The 15,210-nt window shown below is 40.0% G+C and overlaps 2 protein-coding genes across 4 annotated transcripts in view; one reads left to right on the forward strand and one right to left on the reverse strand.

Moving 5' to 3' along the window:
- CALHM4 (calcium homeostasis modulator family member 4) lies at positions 1 to 13,373 on the reverse strand. Its single transcript, XM_005490682.4, has 3 exons — positions 9,776 to 13,373; positions 2,665 to 5,649; positions 1 to 1,920 (listed from the first exon to the last, which is right to left on the reverse strand). Exons 2-3 carry the CDS (start codon positions 3,220 to 3,222, stop codon positions 1,516 to 1,518), a joined length of 963 nt encoding a protein of 320 aa, XP_005490739.1. The 5' UTR covers positions 3,223 to 5,649; positions 9,776 to 13,373; the 3' UTR covers positions 1 to 1,515.
- Positions 9,173 to 15,210, forward strand: part of TRAPPC3L (trafficking protein particle complex subunit 3L) — a 21,268-nt gene continuing 15,230 nt past the window's right edge. For 2 of the 3 annotated variants that reach the window (XR_003381248.2, XM_005490685.4), the window contains exons 1-2: positions 9,190 to 9,465; positions 11,296 to 11,393. Coding sequence is in view for 2 of the 3 variants with exons in the window: in XM_005490685.4 (XP_005490742.2) it covers positions 9,244 to 9,465; positions 11,296 to 11,393 (320 nt within the window). In the remaining variant the exon portion in view is untranslated. Of the gene's footprint in view, positions 9,466 to 11,295; positions 11,394 to 15,210 lie in introns of all 3 variants that reach the window. The other variant, XM_014269612.3, reaches the window with a different exon arrangement.

Raw genomic sequence — 15,210 nt, forward strand, 5'->3', positions numbered from 1 at the left:
ATGTGATAAACTGACTGCAACCCCATTCACTCACACCCCCTGCACCACTGGAGGGGAGGAAGTAGAAAAATTGCAAGTGGAATTGAGCCCAGAAGAAGGAAGGTGGTGGGGAAAGGTACTTGAAGATTTAGTTCTCATTATCCCACTCTGATTTCATTGGTAATAAAATAGACTAATTTCTCCAACTGAAGTCTGTTTTGCCCTTGACAGTAATTGCTGAGTGTTCTCTTTGTCCTTATCTCAACCCATGATCCTTTCCTTATATTCTCTTCCACCTATCCACATGAGAAGAGGGACAGAGCAGTTCTGACTCCTGCATTTGCTAATAAAATGTACTAAATAATTTGATTTTTCCACTTAAAGCCCCTGGGGTCATTTATTAGTAGCAGATAGCATCCTATAGTGTAGCATAAGGCTTTGGAGCCCACATATTTATGTGTACATGGCAAGGCAATGCAGGAAGCATTAAAAAAACTATGGCATGCATTTCCCTCCCACTTCGAGTTAGAAACATCTGCACAGGAGGTTAGAGAGGAGATGAGTAATATCACATCATACCAAACTGACTTCACACAAAAACATCATTAAGCCTTCTTTCACAAAATTCAGTAGTTTTTAATCACAGTCATTTTCATGGGCCTAGTATATGTATAAATTACAAGTTTACAGAGGCACAGCAAACCCTACTGTATAGACTGAGATTTTTCCCATCCTCATTTGCTATTTGTACAGTAGCCAAGCACACAAACACCTTGGAGATTTTAAAGTATTTCCGAATAGGAGACTGACCTTGATATTGCTTTCAGCCAGAATACATTTCAGCTCAGTTTGCCATATGTCAAATGTTTGTTCATACAGCTGCTATGTGTTACACACCTCCACCATGTGCCTTAGTGGGGATTTTCTCTCCTTATCAGAATTTAAAGTTCTCTCATCATTGTATCTAAACTCAGCCTTTGATGATAAAATTTTCCCACGTTTCCTGCATGCTACTGTAGCCCCAGACTTAACTAGTAGTCAGCTCAGTGTAGATTACTTTTATAACACAAAAAAAAAAAAAAATAGAGGAGGAGAAGTAAGTAATTTCTGCTAGGTATCACTAAGGAAAAGCTGGGTAGCTGCCCTTGCTCCATACAGAATGGACCAATTCATAGGATCCAGTCAAGGTCTACCTCTTAAAGATCCTTTTAACGGAAAGAAAAAAAGATTTCAAAGCATTTGTAAATAACTTTCTCAGTACACACTTATCCTTTCAGCACAACTATTAGAAAGCAGAGAGCTGAAGCTTGAAATAGCCCACCCTAATCTAGGCATAGATCACCACATCCCACAGGAGTCAACATGCCATTAATAAAAGCATCTGCAAGCAGGTGCTGAAGGACTACATTAACAAGATGCTCACATAATTTATACGTCAATGTAATACTGTATTGGAAAGTTCCAGTGCAGCTCAGGTCTGATACAGAGCTAGACAGGTTCCTGCTTTTCTGCAAAGTGTTGTGGGGTCTTGGATCTTCAGAGCTGTGTTATGATCCCAGGGTCCTCATCAATCCTCAGATACTTTCCACTTGCACGCTCCTTGAGTGCCCAGTCATGGAGGAGGCTGTAATCATAGTGCTCCTTATCCACTCGCTTCAGAAAGGCCAGTCCAGAAATGGCCTGCCACTCCCTGAGAGATGGGATACGAATTTCCTTTACATTCTCACTTCCTGGGACAAAGCCAAAGAACTTCCTTACATTCTGCATGGCATAGAGCCTGGAGTGCTGCTCTGTCGCCTCATCAAAGAGCTCCTGCTCATTGTGGACATAGCTGTTCCAGTATCTGAAGTGCAGGAAGCTGAGCGGGGAGAAACAGCTTGCTAGGCAGTAAGAAAGGAACACAGTGATGACCACCACAGCAATCAAAAGCCAGCCAGCCACCTTACCAAAAGAATAAAAAAGAAAATACCTGTTAGACCTGAAAATACAGTGGTAACTTTTGAGCACCAGAAAATCCATAAGATTAACTTTACTTGCTTTTCCTAAATAATAGCATTAACAAGCCTGGAAAGCATCTGTTACCACCAAACCCAGTCCATGCCTACTGGAGACAGCTATGCAGTAAAATTACTTGTTCCTTTCAAGTTCAAGAAAGTTCTGTTGTGCAGATTTAAGAATATTGTTTTCTCAGCTATTATTGTTATAAGATAGGCCAAGACTATATTAGCGTATAGCCTGTTTAAAACCAGTTTTCTCTGAAGTGACAACTAATGCTTCTCCTATTATTTACCCAGTATGCAAACTTTTAGAATTGAGTCTGATCTAAACCCCAAGATCTTACGTGGGTTCACACAAAACTTTCACAGCCTGAGCCTCTTAGTCGCATTTCTTCTGCTTTAATGAAGAAACTTCATACCCTCCCTGGCTCCTGAACTTCCATTTGCTGTACTTGGTATTGTTTTTCAGGATACTACACAAGGAAGATTGTGTCCTCAGGCAGCAGGTAACAAATGGGACAAGCAGATATAGTAATTTATAAAGTTCAGTTCCGCTTAAAGGAAAAGAACATGTTTCAAAAGACATGGAGATTTAGCACTCAAGGCGGAGGACACTGATCTTGTTTTATACCTGCTGAATTAGCTTAATCTCTTGCCATCAAGTTTACAGGCAACAGGAGTTACTCACTTGTGACTGGTATCGGAGGAGGAGAATCACTTCATCTCTGGCCCGGGCCAGCTCTGGAGGAACCAGCTGCCCGCAGGGAAACGTGGCCAATATCCTGCTGCGCTCCTCAGCGGTGACATTGGGAGCAGCTCCATAGTAATGCACAGGGACGTACTCGCTCACAGCACAGATATAATAGGAGCCATTTATCAGGGTGACTGCAAGCCATGTAACTGGAGCAACCAGTGCCCTCCCTGTGATGCTGCACAGGACAAAGCAGAGCAGCTTGCATTTCAGCAACCAGTTTGATGACATCTCCCTCTCAAAATGAGAACCTTTACCCATAACAAGCCTCCAAGTCTGGTTGTTCAGGGCATAGCCAACAACCAGAAGGATCAGTGCAGGCACTCCTAGGAAAGCCAGCCCATAGATAAGGTTCTGTCCAACATGACAGGGACAGCTGAATGTGAAAAAAGAGAAAAGTTGCTGCCCGCCAATTGTCAATATTGCAATTATTGCATTAGCAATAACAACCTCTTTGCCTTTTAGAAAAGTTAACCACTTTGGAAGGAAAGTCATTTTAGATCCTATTCTCTACCAGATTTTTTTTATATAAGTCAATACTAGCTTTTAGTTATATTTAACTAGAGTCAATGGCAGAGCAGAATAAACGCCAACAGCTTGAAATGAATACCACCAAACAACACCCAAAACCCCCCTACTAATCTTTCTCCTCCCACTGATTTTCAGTGGCCTGTAAGCTGGGTTTAAGTATGCTTGCAGACATTCACTGATGTGTTTTAATTGATTCAGTAATTTATTTCAGCTGTTCTGGAAAATTGAGCTTTCAAGCTGTTGTGAGCTCTGCCAGCCCATTGCTAATTGTCTGAAATTAACAATAAATTCCCCCTACCTTTTAGATGACATGCAGTGCTATCAAACTGATGGCTAACCTGTCAGGGTTAATTGCTAAGCTAATTGTTTTCTAATCAAGAGTAATTGGAAGAAACGTGGCATGAAACTAGGGAAAAAAAAAAAAAAAAAGGAGTCTTCCAGCTATTCTTCATAAAAGATCATCCAAACAAATCCTTGGCAAATGGACAGATTAAAAAAAAAGAGAGAGAATGCTTCCACTTAAAAATAAATTTATAAAATATTCCATAAGTTGCACAATGTTTGGAATGCCAGTCCTGTTTGCATTTGATTTCAGTTCTGGAGCAATTCATTGTCGAAACACTAGAGTCTGAGAAGTAGCTAGATGCTGGATCATGAGGATTTTAGTGTTTCACCTCTAGGTGGGGTGTGTCTCTTTTCGTGACAGTGCTGAATGCTTCCTTTGGAAAATCGGTTGGAGTTTTTTGTTTATTTTGGTTTGGCGTTTTTTTTTGGGGGGGGAGAGGGAGGGTTGTTGTTTGTTTTTTGGTTTTGTTTTTTAAATTATATATATATATAAATAAATATATATATATATATATGTATATAATCTGCTATTCACAAAATGTCAAGCCAGCTGGTATTTATATAGTGTGCTTGTTCTAAGATTTCCTGCAAGTATAGTCAGTCCTATTCCATGGACAGAGATAAAAATTTTTCAATTAAGCATTTCCACAGCTGTTTTCTGGATATTGGGATAGATGACCTGGGCTCTGAGCATCTCTCACAAATCAAGCCTTAAGCAGGGGTCTGAAAAATTGAAAATATTTCACTTTTGATGATTTTCTGTGGATCACACTTTTTCTATGGTCACACTATCCAGTAGTTCTATGCATTGCATAACCTAGTCTGATCTGAATGTGCAAATACTTGTGTTTCAGTACTGAAAAGTCTGACTGTCTGTCATATAAACATTCTTATCAAGAAAACAAAAAAGGTAAAATTAGCCAGAAAGTTTATGGGGAAATTTGCCTTCCCATTACAGATGTCTATCTCCAGCATGGGGGGACTTGGTTGTGTGGTATAATAGTGTCTGCACAGCCTCTTCTCTCCCCTTGCAGAGAGGGTTGCTAATAATAAATTTTATCTCAAACAGCAGTTTTAGCACCCATGGTGTCTGCTTGGATGGCAGAGACGCTCTCTCAGCTGTTGCACACAGGGATGGCATGTTACACATGCCTTGCCTGTTCACTAGGCAGGACCCTGTTCCTCCAGTGCACTGTTAGGGTGGGCACCTGCTTGTCTCGTCCCCAGTCACCATCTGGGAAGGAGGTCCTTGCTGGTAACTGCTTCTCAAACAATGTGATGCTGTTACACAAAATTAAAAGCAGTACAGAAACATGCTGAAACATCCAGCAGCACTATACCACAGCTTTTCTGGAACTTGTTGCATTCTTAGTTGTTTGGACACAGTAATAGCACAATGAAATCCCAGAGCTCTCTGAATATTGCCATTTTAAACCTTCATTTTCTTTCAGTATCACAGGATTTTCAGTAACTTTTTTTTTTTTTACTGGTGACGTTATATTTGGGAAAAAAAATCTGTGAAATAAACCTAAAAAGCTATCACAAAATGATTTTAAAAGTTTTCTGTTATGCCTCAGTTAATTTTAAAATCTCTGATTCCTTCGGAGATTTCTTTTGGAACTTGTGTGTTATTTTGTTTATGAGGGAGGAAATCTTCCCCAAGCATCACTTGTTTACTCAAGAAACACGTTAGATGTGAAACTGAAGTGGTATCCAACACTGAAATATTAATAGTCAGCCTAAGGCTGTTGAATGAGGCAATTTATACAATCAATACAACAACTTTGTACTTCTGCATTTTCATTCCTTGGCATCTGCTTTCATTGCCTGCTGTAAATGATCCTGCTGGGTCATCCTATTATGGAACAAATTACAGGGTTGGATCCAATTAAGAGCTTGGGTGGCACATCAAACCTTTAAGTACTTGCCTTTGCAGAGGAACCCAGGGTCCTGAGGTAGACATTTAGGCTCTTTGTCCAATTCCAAGGAAGAGTTAGGACTGGATGCAATCCAAAATACCACTACCTGAGGTGACAGCTGGCTGGCCTGTGAGGCAAAAAGATGCTTTTAGCTGACATCTCAGGCAAATAGGATCCATGAACAAACCTTAGTCATGGTTTTGCTTTTCATATTGGAGGGCTCTGTCAGCTTGAACTCACTGCCAGTAATCTCACTTATGAGAAGGAGAGATTTTTTTTAAGGAGTGAAAAGGATTTTTTTTTAAGGAGTGAAAATCATTTGTCATTTCTTTTAATACATGGTTTTTGTAATACAGATTTCACCTTCCCATACACAGCAAACTATTTTTATTCTCCTTTTTATTGAAATAAAGCAACTATGGCAGAATAGAGAGATTGGTTTCGGCTCCCTTCTCCACCTGACCTAGTAAAAACTCACTCACTCATCTCTTTCTTTCAAAAGCTCAGTTATTAATAGTGAGGGGATGTGACTGTGCTGCAAAGAAGCTGTGTTCTCCAACTTTCCTGCCATAGTTCTACCAGTTGTGCTTAGTTTCGCCACCGGGAGGATTTTGATATTTATTGGATCAATAAAAAAGACCAGGATTTTGTTACCTAATGGCCAGGCAAAATTAAGGAGGAAGAGGGAAGTGATCTTCTATTTTCCATCTGAATTTTGGAGGAGACAGAATCCTGGTCTCTCTGGTCTTGCAGATGTGTTCTCACCACACCACTGAATTAGCAGTCAAAAGGCCAATGTTCTTTAGCTCCTCTGGCTGCATTTTGAGTTTTATTTTGCATGGATGTCAAGCCCATCTGTGCACATTAGAAAGCATGGTATAAAAGCACCTGCATGACAGGTTTCCTGTGGGAGTAGAAGGGAGCACTGCCCATGTCCTGTGAGCTGCCAGGTCACAGTCTGGATGCAGGCTGACAAGTAATTTTCATGGTCTCTTTGACCTTTGGAGAAGTTCCTGTCCCCATAACTAGGACAAGCACTGATGAAAAAAATAATAAGTTTTATGTTAAGGGAAGGATAGATATATGTTAATGATTTTTTTAAAGCTTACAAATTTCACTTCAGAATTCAGCTGTGTTTTATAGGCAAATTTATGAGATTTTAGGTTCCTGCAGAGAGCAGAAAGGAGGCGCTCAAATCTCAAAACACCCTCTTGAGATACATGGCCTAACCAAGTAAGTTTCTGCAGGTCAAACTGAGAGTGCTTCTCAGGCAGGGCACTACAGCAAAGTGGCAGCAATGGCATTGCTTTACTTGGAAATGTGGCGAGAGCAGCAGCCACACTGGACTCCTAGTAAAAGCACTCATGTGTGATATGAGAAACCTTTGTTCAAGTTCTTTTTTTCGCATAGCTTCAAATTCTCAACACCTACCTTCTTGGGATTTTATTTTCTGTCAGAGAAAATTTAATACAAGGCCTATCCACCTGAAAATCTGAGAGTAAACCAAAGCTTAACTCTGTATTTTACTAATTTGGACACTCACCTTTTGTGGTTATTGCATTCTTGTTTTGGTTTAAAGAATTTTTTCACTGTATTTTTTGGGGGGGGCTTTCTATTTAGGCAATATCTAATTTATGATTTACTTCTGTGTTGCACTTATCATGTAGTTGCCTCTGCAGGTGTCAGTTTTCCCATAATAGGCAGTCCATTGCAAGAGACAGAGTGCTGGTGCATGCTTTTATGTGAGCTTTGGGATATATTTTGTATTTGGTTTTTGTTTTTTAGTTTGATGAGAATTGAGAGAACTGATGTAGTCTAATGCTCAAGCCCTGTGAAGACTCAAATTGGGGCTGAAGGCTAAACTTCTCACCTGAAAAACAGGACAGAAAGGGAGGTGGAGGGTGATTCTCACTTTCTCACTATTCCAATTGCCTTGGATTACTTCTAAGAAGTATATGTTCAGGATTAAAACAGGTGCCAGATGTGTGCCTACCTCTACTTTTCACAGGGCTGCAAGACAGTCCACCAAGGACTTGTTTCCCTCACTGGAGCCATGGAATCCAGTTTATTTGGATACACCATTTCAGCTTTGTTTTCTTAATGATGTGCAAAGCTTTTGAAATATAGTACATTCTACTCAATACACAGCAATATATGTGTAAATTTGTGTGCACATGGGCATGTCTGTATTTTTCAAAGGATGTTGATGTGTTCTTGCCAATGCACTGCCTGGTGCACAAGGTTCCTCATGATTATGGTATTAATAATGCAGGCTGAAGTAATTAATCCATATATATTCTGAACCACATAAATAGAAATGTGCTCATTTATGAGAAGTCTTAAGTGCTTTGTGGTGGGTTCTCTAAAGTTGAATTATGCTAATTATAATCTTTTACAGGTTGGGGGTTTTTTAAATGTAATGCAGTACACTTTCTTGTGGAATATGGGATTACTCTTGCAATGTGGGGCATATTTGATGCTTGTCACCAGTTGGAGACAATCAGAGAAACAAACCCATCTCAGACTCAGTTTAGAAATGCAAGTAACTATCTAGAGAATTGTAATGCCTTGGTTTTAAAATTTAGATATGAGAAGTACCTACAATTGTTTCACTTATAAAATGGAATAAGGTTTTACAGGGTCAGAAGAGCATGTGAAAAAAAAAATGGAAGAGGCAATTACATTGTAAAATTGTCAATACAAGTTCATTCTGTGTGAAATAAAAGCAATTTGGATGATGGAGTTTTACACAGAAAAAATGAAAATCCTTATTTTTCCTGGTTGAATTGTGTCATAACTTGAAACTACCATTTTAAAATAATCTTCCTTATCTCAAATCTTCACATCTGAATGCCTTCTGTGTATCTGTAGCAGTAAATATATGTAATTGTATTCTAGCACTGGATCTATTAGTTAACAGAAATTAAATAACAGCATGGCATTCAGAGGAGGCCATATATTTTTACTTCCTTTCCTCAGAAGACTCACTTGGAATATATGTGCAGGTAAGTCCTATAAGGAATGACAACTACCTGATTAATTTCTAAATTCACCAGTGACCATCATTGAAGTTCATTGCAAATCAAAACTACCACGTAGGCCAAATTTACCACAGGGGAAAATAGATGAACTAAACCTGGATGTTCATTGCAAGGATATTAAGAAATAGGGGCTCTAAGAGGTTAAGAATGAGAGAATAATAATTCTATAAACCCCTTAGGAACATGGTTAGTGAAAGTGCCCATTTGCACAAGCTGGCAGCTGTACAGGTACAGAATTTATTCCTCTGGGAAGCTGAGCTCTCTCAATCTGCCCTGGCAGCTTTGCACAAACATGGTTCTAGCAGCGCCTTAAAAGCCACACTTCCCCAACTGAGGCAGATATTAACTCTCCAGACTACATCAGTTAGAGTTGGCAGACTACTATAGCTTCTTTAGATTGAAAACAATCAATTTTTATTTCCCTTGTACAGCAGCATCTTGAAATTGTGTTTTTGTTCTTTAGAGCTGAAGTTTTTGTTAGCTCTCCAAACAACAAAGTCTGATAGAAACAGAAAAATAAATTTACTGTCCCTATAAATGTGAGATCTGTTCTGTTTGACTTCCCATGTGTGCTAGCTGTGTATTTGATTACAAACCATTCCCATGGACGGAGTGATTATTTATGTTGTGGACAGTGGCAGATCTGTTGCCAGTCAAATTCCTCCCAAAGGGCTCAGTGCATGCAGAGAATAGGAGGAGCATCAGCAGCATTACAGACTGCAGCAAACACATCTCATGCAAAAGACAGAGGAGCAGAGAGGAGAAAAGAGAAGAGAAAGAGGATTGAGAGAAGACTGTGGTGCTTGAGGAAGAAAAGATATAAACTGACAATCAAATACATCAGGAGTTACACAAGCAGCATGTCTCGGTCACCAGGAAGAAAGCAAGAGAACCACAAAATAGTAAGAGATTTTTGCAATGTGTTATTAAAATAGTGCATGGAGAAAGAGTAACTTATTATTTTATTGATGCATTTTATACTCTCCTATTTCTGAACAATCTGAAAATACTGAAAGGATAAGGGTAAGATTGGTGGTACAAGAGCAGAGCTGCTGGCAGCCTTTATGGCTACTATTCCAATTGCTGGGGTTCTGTACAGGCTTGGGAAAGAGGGGCACAAAGTGTCTGAGACTGCAATCTGTTCAGAAACAGAAGTCTAAGTGCTTTAAGTATTTATGGTCTAAGATATAAATGTCAGGTAAGTTTACATACCTCTGTGGTTAGATAGCCATTCAATGAAACACAGAGAGGAGATCTCTGTTCTGTGCTTGAATAGTTTGACTCCAAACAAGCCTTTCTTCAGGAGTTAAGAAACCCCTTAGGGCTTTCTCTATGGTGAATGGTGATTTTTGACAGGAACTGGGCAGTGGAAAAATTCCTGAAGACTTTAAGACAATGTTGTATCAATTTCTGAAAAGAGGACAGAGGGTCTCCACTGAAAAACAAATAGAAGAGTGTAATAAAATTACAGTTAATATACCTAAGTTTACAGACAAAAAGTATTCCAATGGATTGCAAATGTGGCTGATAAATTTGATTACATTGATATATTATGCTTAAGTTTCTCTAAGGTAATTTTCTTGTTGCAACAGAGACTTTTTTCTGAACAATAATAGCAAAGTAATACAGGACCTGTATGACATCCATTTACTCCACTGAAAACTTGTTACTGAGAATTTGGCCAAAAGTAGGATATTTTTTTAAACAGGAGTTATCACTAAAATGAGTTTGGAAAATGATTCTGCTTAAGATTTTGAACAGTGTCTTGTTAAAACAGCAACACTGATTAAACTCCAAACTTCTGATGCAAAGGAAGCAGAACTTTCCACCCAGCTGTTCTTAACTTGCTAGTGTGATTTGTTCTGCTGTCTTTATTGGTATTCACTGTTATTTTTCCACAGGCTAAAGACAAAAAGCAGCACTGATCTGACCACATGCCAGAGGGCTATAGCACTTTAATTAATTGCTGTCCAAGAAGTTTAGTAAGAGTCAACCCAATCTCCAACTTAAAGGACAGCTGCTTCTCCTGCTAAATACAGACAGTTCTGCAGTTCATGGATGTGATCTGACAGGGCAGGGAGAATAGGAAACTCTCCTCCAAATTGTTGCACACATGAAGACCCCACAGTAGTGCTTGTGGAAGGACCAGTGCAGAGATAAACCTTTGGCATCTTCAGCTGCTCTCCATGTTCCATGGGGGCTGCAATCCTCAGCATCCCTTTCATTTTGTTGTTATTCTTTACCCTTGTCCTGAATTATACTATTTTTTCATTATTCTGAGCTAAATTTTTATCTATTTTTTACTTTTTTAGAGAAAGCAGCTAATGATTTGACTCAGATCAACTCTACCTTTGTGAATTTTTGTGCTACTGCAGAAGAATTAATAGCTCATTGCCTCTTTTCCTGCTGCTGTTTGTTATTATTCTTGGATGGCACTTGACAGAATTTGTCAATCCAGCTTAAATACACTCGAGATGCAAGAATTACTGATAATAGTAACTCTGAGTATACCAAGAAATCGTACTTGACAACCAAAATCCCTTACAAACTCAAGTGAGGATCAATATAGATTCTGTCATGCTTGAAATGTGGATTTCAGTGATTATGCATCCATGGACAAAAATTTCTTTATTGATTTAAATGTTATTTTTCACTTGCTTTTAATGAGCAGCAGCTTTAAAACATGGAAGATTTTATCTTGCTTCATTTTTGATTTTTTTATTTGCTGACAGAGCAGAGAACTTTTTGTACTCACATATGGGGCCTTGGTAGCCCAGCTGTGCAAGGAGTATGAGAAAGATGAAGATGTCAATGCCTGTTTAGATAGAATGTAAGTACTGCTTTAAATGTTCAGTTTTATCCATAATGCTCTTTGTTTACATATATATTACCTTTCAGCTTTTTGTTAGTTTTCTCACAAGTTCCAGCATTCTCTCTATGGTTATAGAGAAGACAGGAAAAAGGTTTAATATTCTGTCAACAGAAACAACACTAATTTGTGAATTAAGATCAACAATTAGCTTTTTCATTTTCTGAGGAAAAGTGTCAGGATTGTTTTCATAGCTTACACTTCTTCCTTGCTGATCCTTTAGTTATGCTAATTATTAATATAATCTTCTTAATTTCATATCCTATATCCCTCACTGGTTTAGGGACAAATGAGCCTCTCACCTTTAAAAGACCATACAGCAATGAGTGAGATAGCACAAAATGTCAATGAGGGTGAATTTTTTACATGGATAACCTCCTTGAAAAATGAAGATCCAATGTTTACAAGCTCTGTCATCCTGACTGAGATTCCTAGGCATTGCTGCCATAAAAATAACAATATAATGGAGAATCAGCAAGAAACAACTTGATCAACAAGAACATGGAGTAAGGCCTTTGGCAGAACAGTTAGGCTTATATTTCTGGGCAAAGTGGACATGCAAAATGGATTTACAGAAATCACAGTGGACAGAATAATCTTACCACTTTACTATTAACTTGAAAGTTTGCAAACTAGCTGTAGTCCAATAACTGTCCACAAGAGTAAATAAAAAAAAAAATCATTGTTTGGGAAAAAGAAAAGTAATTTATTCACAAAGTTATAAGGGATAACATCCCTCAGATACTTTTTTGTATTCACCTCTCATTCAGATCTGGTGAAAATCATACATTTAAAATATGCACAGGCTTCTTCAATGATGCCATGGCAGAAATTACTACAGAGCAGTTTTAGAAGATGTGGAGACAGATTTTGCTCCTTATGTTTTCATTATTGCAGTTTTTTCTATAAAATCTTTTTGTTTTGAGGGAGACTTATTCATATAATGACAGGTTTCAATAAAACAATGTGTTCTTTACTTCTGTGATTATGAAACAGCCCAGCTTCACAAAGAAACCTCACATCTCAGCAGACCTGACAGGTGGGGGCAGTGTACTTATCTCTCTCTCTCTGTGTACATACATAGTCTGTAGTGAGAAGAGTGTTTTTCACTGTACAGTTGCCAAGTAGCTGCTTACCAGTCTGTTATTAATTTGACTTTGCAAATCTGGGGCATAAAAGTTGAAATGTATCTAAGTAGTCTTGTATGTCACTAAACCTTGCTAAATGCTGATGACACATTTGCCAATGTTATTGATACTTAGGCAATAGATAAATATTTAATTGTTTCTAGACACATGACATACTGCAATTTTAATCTTCACACTGCTAAATCCTCTTTTTGGTCTTGTCATCAGCTCACTGCCCTCTAGCCAAAGATGTTGTACACAAACCAGTAAGAAACTCCACAGAGTTCAGGCTGCTTCACTGACGGTGTGGAGCCCCCGACAAACAAGCAGACACTGCCAACATCCATGTAACTGGGAATGAAGAATTTCCTAAAAACATTTCTGAGCTGAGTACCCATTCTTATAAAACGTTTGTGTCGATGCCTTTCCATTTTTCAGAAAATGTTTGGAGTCACAGCTTTTTTGCACACTTAGAAGTTATTGACCTTTGTTAATGTGTCAGAGCTAAATGAATATTTGTTTTATAAAAATTCCATTATCTACCATCCCTTTTTGTTTGTTTTTTTTTTTTTTTAAATTGTAGTATTTTAAATACAAAATGGACATGGCAGTGTATGAGAACCCTGCATTTGTTGTGGTAATGAGCGACCCAGGGACCCCAGGCAGGTACAAAGGAGTGCTCCTTATTGCCAAACACCCAGCCTTTTTAAGCAGTTAGCCTGTTACCAGTTTACACAGTTTTAAGGCACAGCAAGCCCAAGTCAACCAACCACTATACACCACAATGCAGACAGGATGTGGATATGTGGCAGTCACACAGCACATCTCACATGTCTCACTTCTCATCTCTCACGTTTCTCTACCCTTCTTCCAGCCTAGTCACCCTCCCATAGTTCCCTTCTGCTTAGCCTGAGTCACAGGCTGGAGCCGTGTTCCAATGCCCTGCCTTATTACAGCGACCTTAGACGGTCACTGTGGTGAGAGAAGGACGAGAATCTTGTTTCTTGATCAGAAGGCTGATTTATTGATATAGGATATATAATACATTATAACTATACTAAAAGGAAGAAAAAGAGAGGTTGCAGAGAGCAGCTATGCTAAGAATAGAATAGAAAGAATGAATAACGAAGTTCTTTGCCCAGGGAATCTGTCCCTGAGCTGCTCCTGTGATTGGCCTTTAATGGTACACAAGGAAGATGAGCCAATCACAGGGACACCTGCTACATTTCACAACAGCTGATAACAATTGTTTACATTCTTCTTCTGGGGCCCTTTGCTTCCCAGAAGAAGGAGAAATCCCAAAGAAAGGATTTCTATGAAGAAATGTCTGCGACATCTCACCCTTCTAAATTGTATAAATTAAAAGAAAAATGCTGATGTGAAATGAACAGGAGATTTCTTCAACTGTAAAATATACAATACTAATAAATCACTAAAACAATCCTACAATCTAAAAAAATGCAAAAAACAATGCAAAGAGAATTGAAGTCCAAGCAGCTGGGTTTCAGGAACAGTCCATGAGCTGGAGTTGTTTCTCTTGGACATCTGAGAGTCCTTTTTTGTCCTGAAAACAGACTTGCTGCAAAAGAGTCCCATCAATAGTTATCAAAAAACCATTGACAGTCCTACAACAATTTCAAACAATTTGAACAACTTTGGAATGTCCCTTTCTGGCCCTTCAATGCTTCAGTGCTTCAGAACTGCTGCCCACTGTTTTCAATCTTTTTTATTTAATTTTTTTTTTTTTTTTTTTTTTTTTTTTTTTTTGTGATCGAAAAAGAAAAGAGCAGCAGCAGAGCAGAGCAGTGCCAGAGAAGGAAAGGCCCTGGGGGCCCTGGCCCATGATGGACCAGGAACCCCAAAACTGGCCCACAAAGGGGGACCAGGACCGGTAGGAGAAACCTCAACCCCCAGAAACACCAAGAGGCCAAATGCTGGCCCTGGCCCAAAAACTTCCTGAGCCCAACGGCCCAGGCCAAACCCATGAGGCAGGCCCTGCATTCCCACAGGCCTGCACCCTGCTGCCAGTACAATGGCAGCACGAGTGGGGACACGCTTTCTTTTCCCATAACCACTGAGGCATGCCAGCAGCAGGGAAATAGAAGCCTTTCCCAGAAATCTCACCTGGGGTCTGGACATGTTTGTTCCCCACAGCAAACCAGCTATGGTCTCCTCCATCTGTGCTCTCTCCCTCTGCACTGCAAACGCAGCAGGTTTGTCTCTCATCTGCCCCATGGTTTCATCCCCACCCCCTCCGGGCTGGAGATCAGAGGCAGAGCTCTCGGGATGCACCTGCCCCCCGCCACTAGGGCGCAAGAGAGGCGGCAGAGATGGCAGCCTCCATGGGACAATCCCCGAAAAACCACCCCCGAACCCGCCGAGAATGCTGATCTTAAAAGCAGGGAGACGGGCTGTCCCCCCAGTCAGCTGGCGGGCAGCCCCCGCTCCACGGAAGGGGAGACCAGCCGCCGGGGCCCCTGCTACAGCAACCGGTCCGGGATGATCCGAGCTCGAACAAGCCGCCGGTTCCAGGGCAGTCTCTGACGCCGACACGGAGGACACAGCCTCTGACAACGGCAGGACTGCTGGGGCAGCCTGTGCAGGCAGCGGGGGGGAAGCCGGAACCGGGGAGGGAATCCCGCTGGATGTAG

The sequence above is a fragment of the Zonotrichia albicollis genome, chromosome 3, assembly GCF_047830755.1.
Source record: "Zonotrichia albicollis isolate bZonAlb1 chromosome 3, bZonAlb1.hap1, whole genome shotgun sequence".
NCBI lineage: Eukaryota > Metazoa > Chordata > Aves > Passeriformes > Passerellidae > Zonotrichia > Zonotrichia albicollis.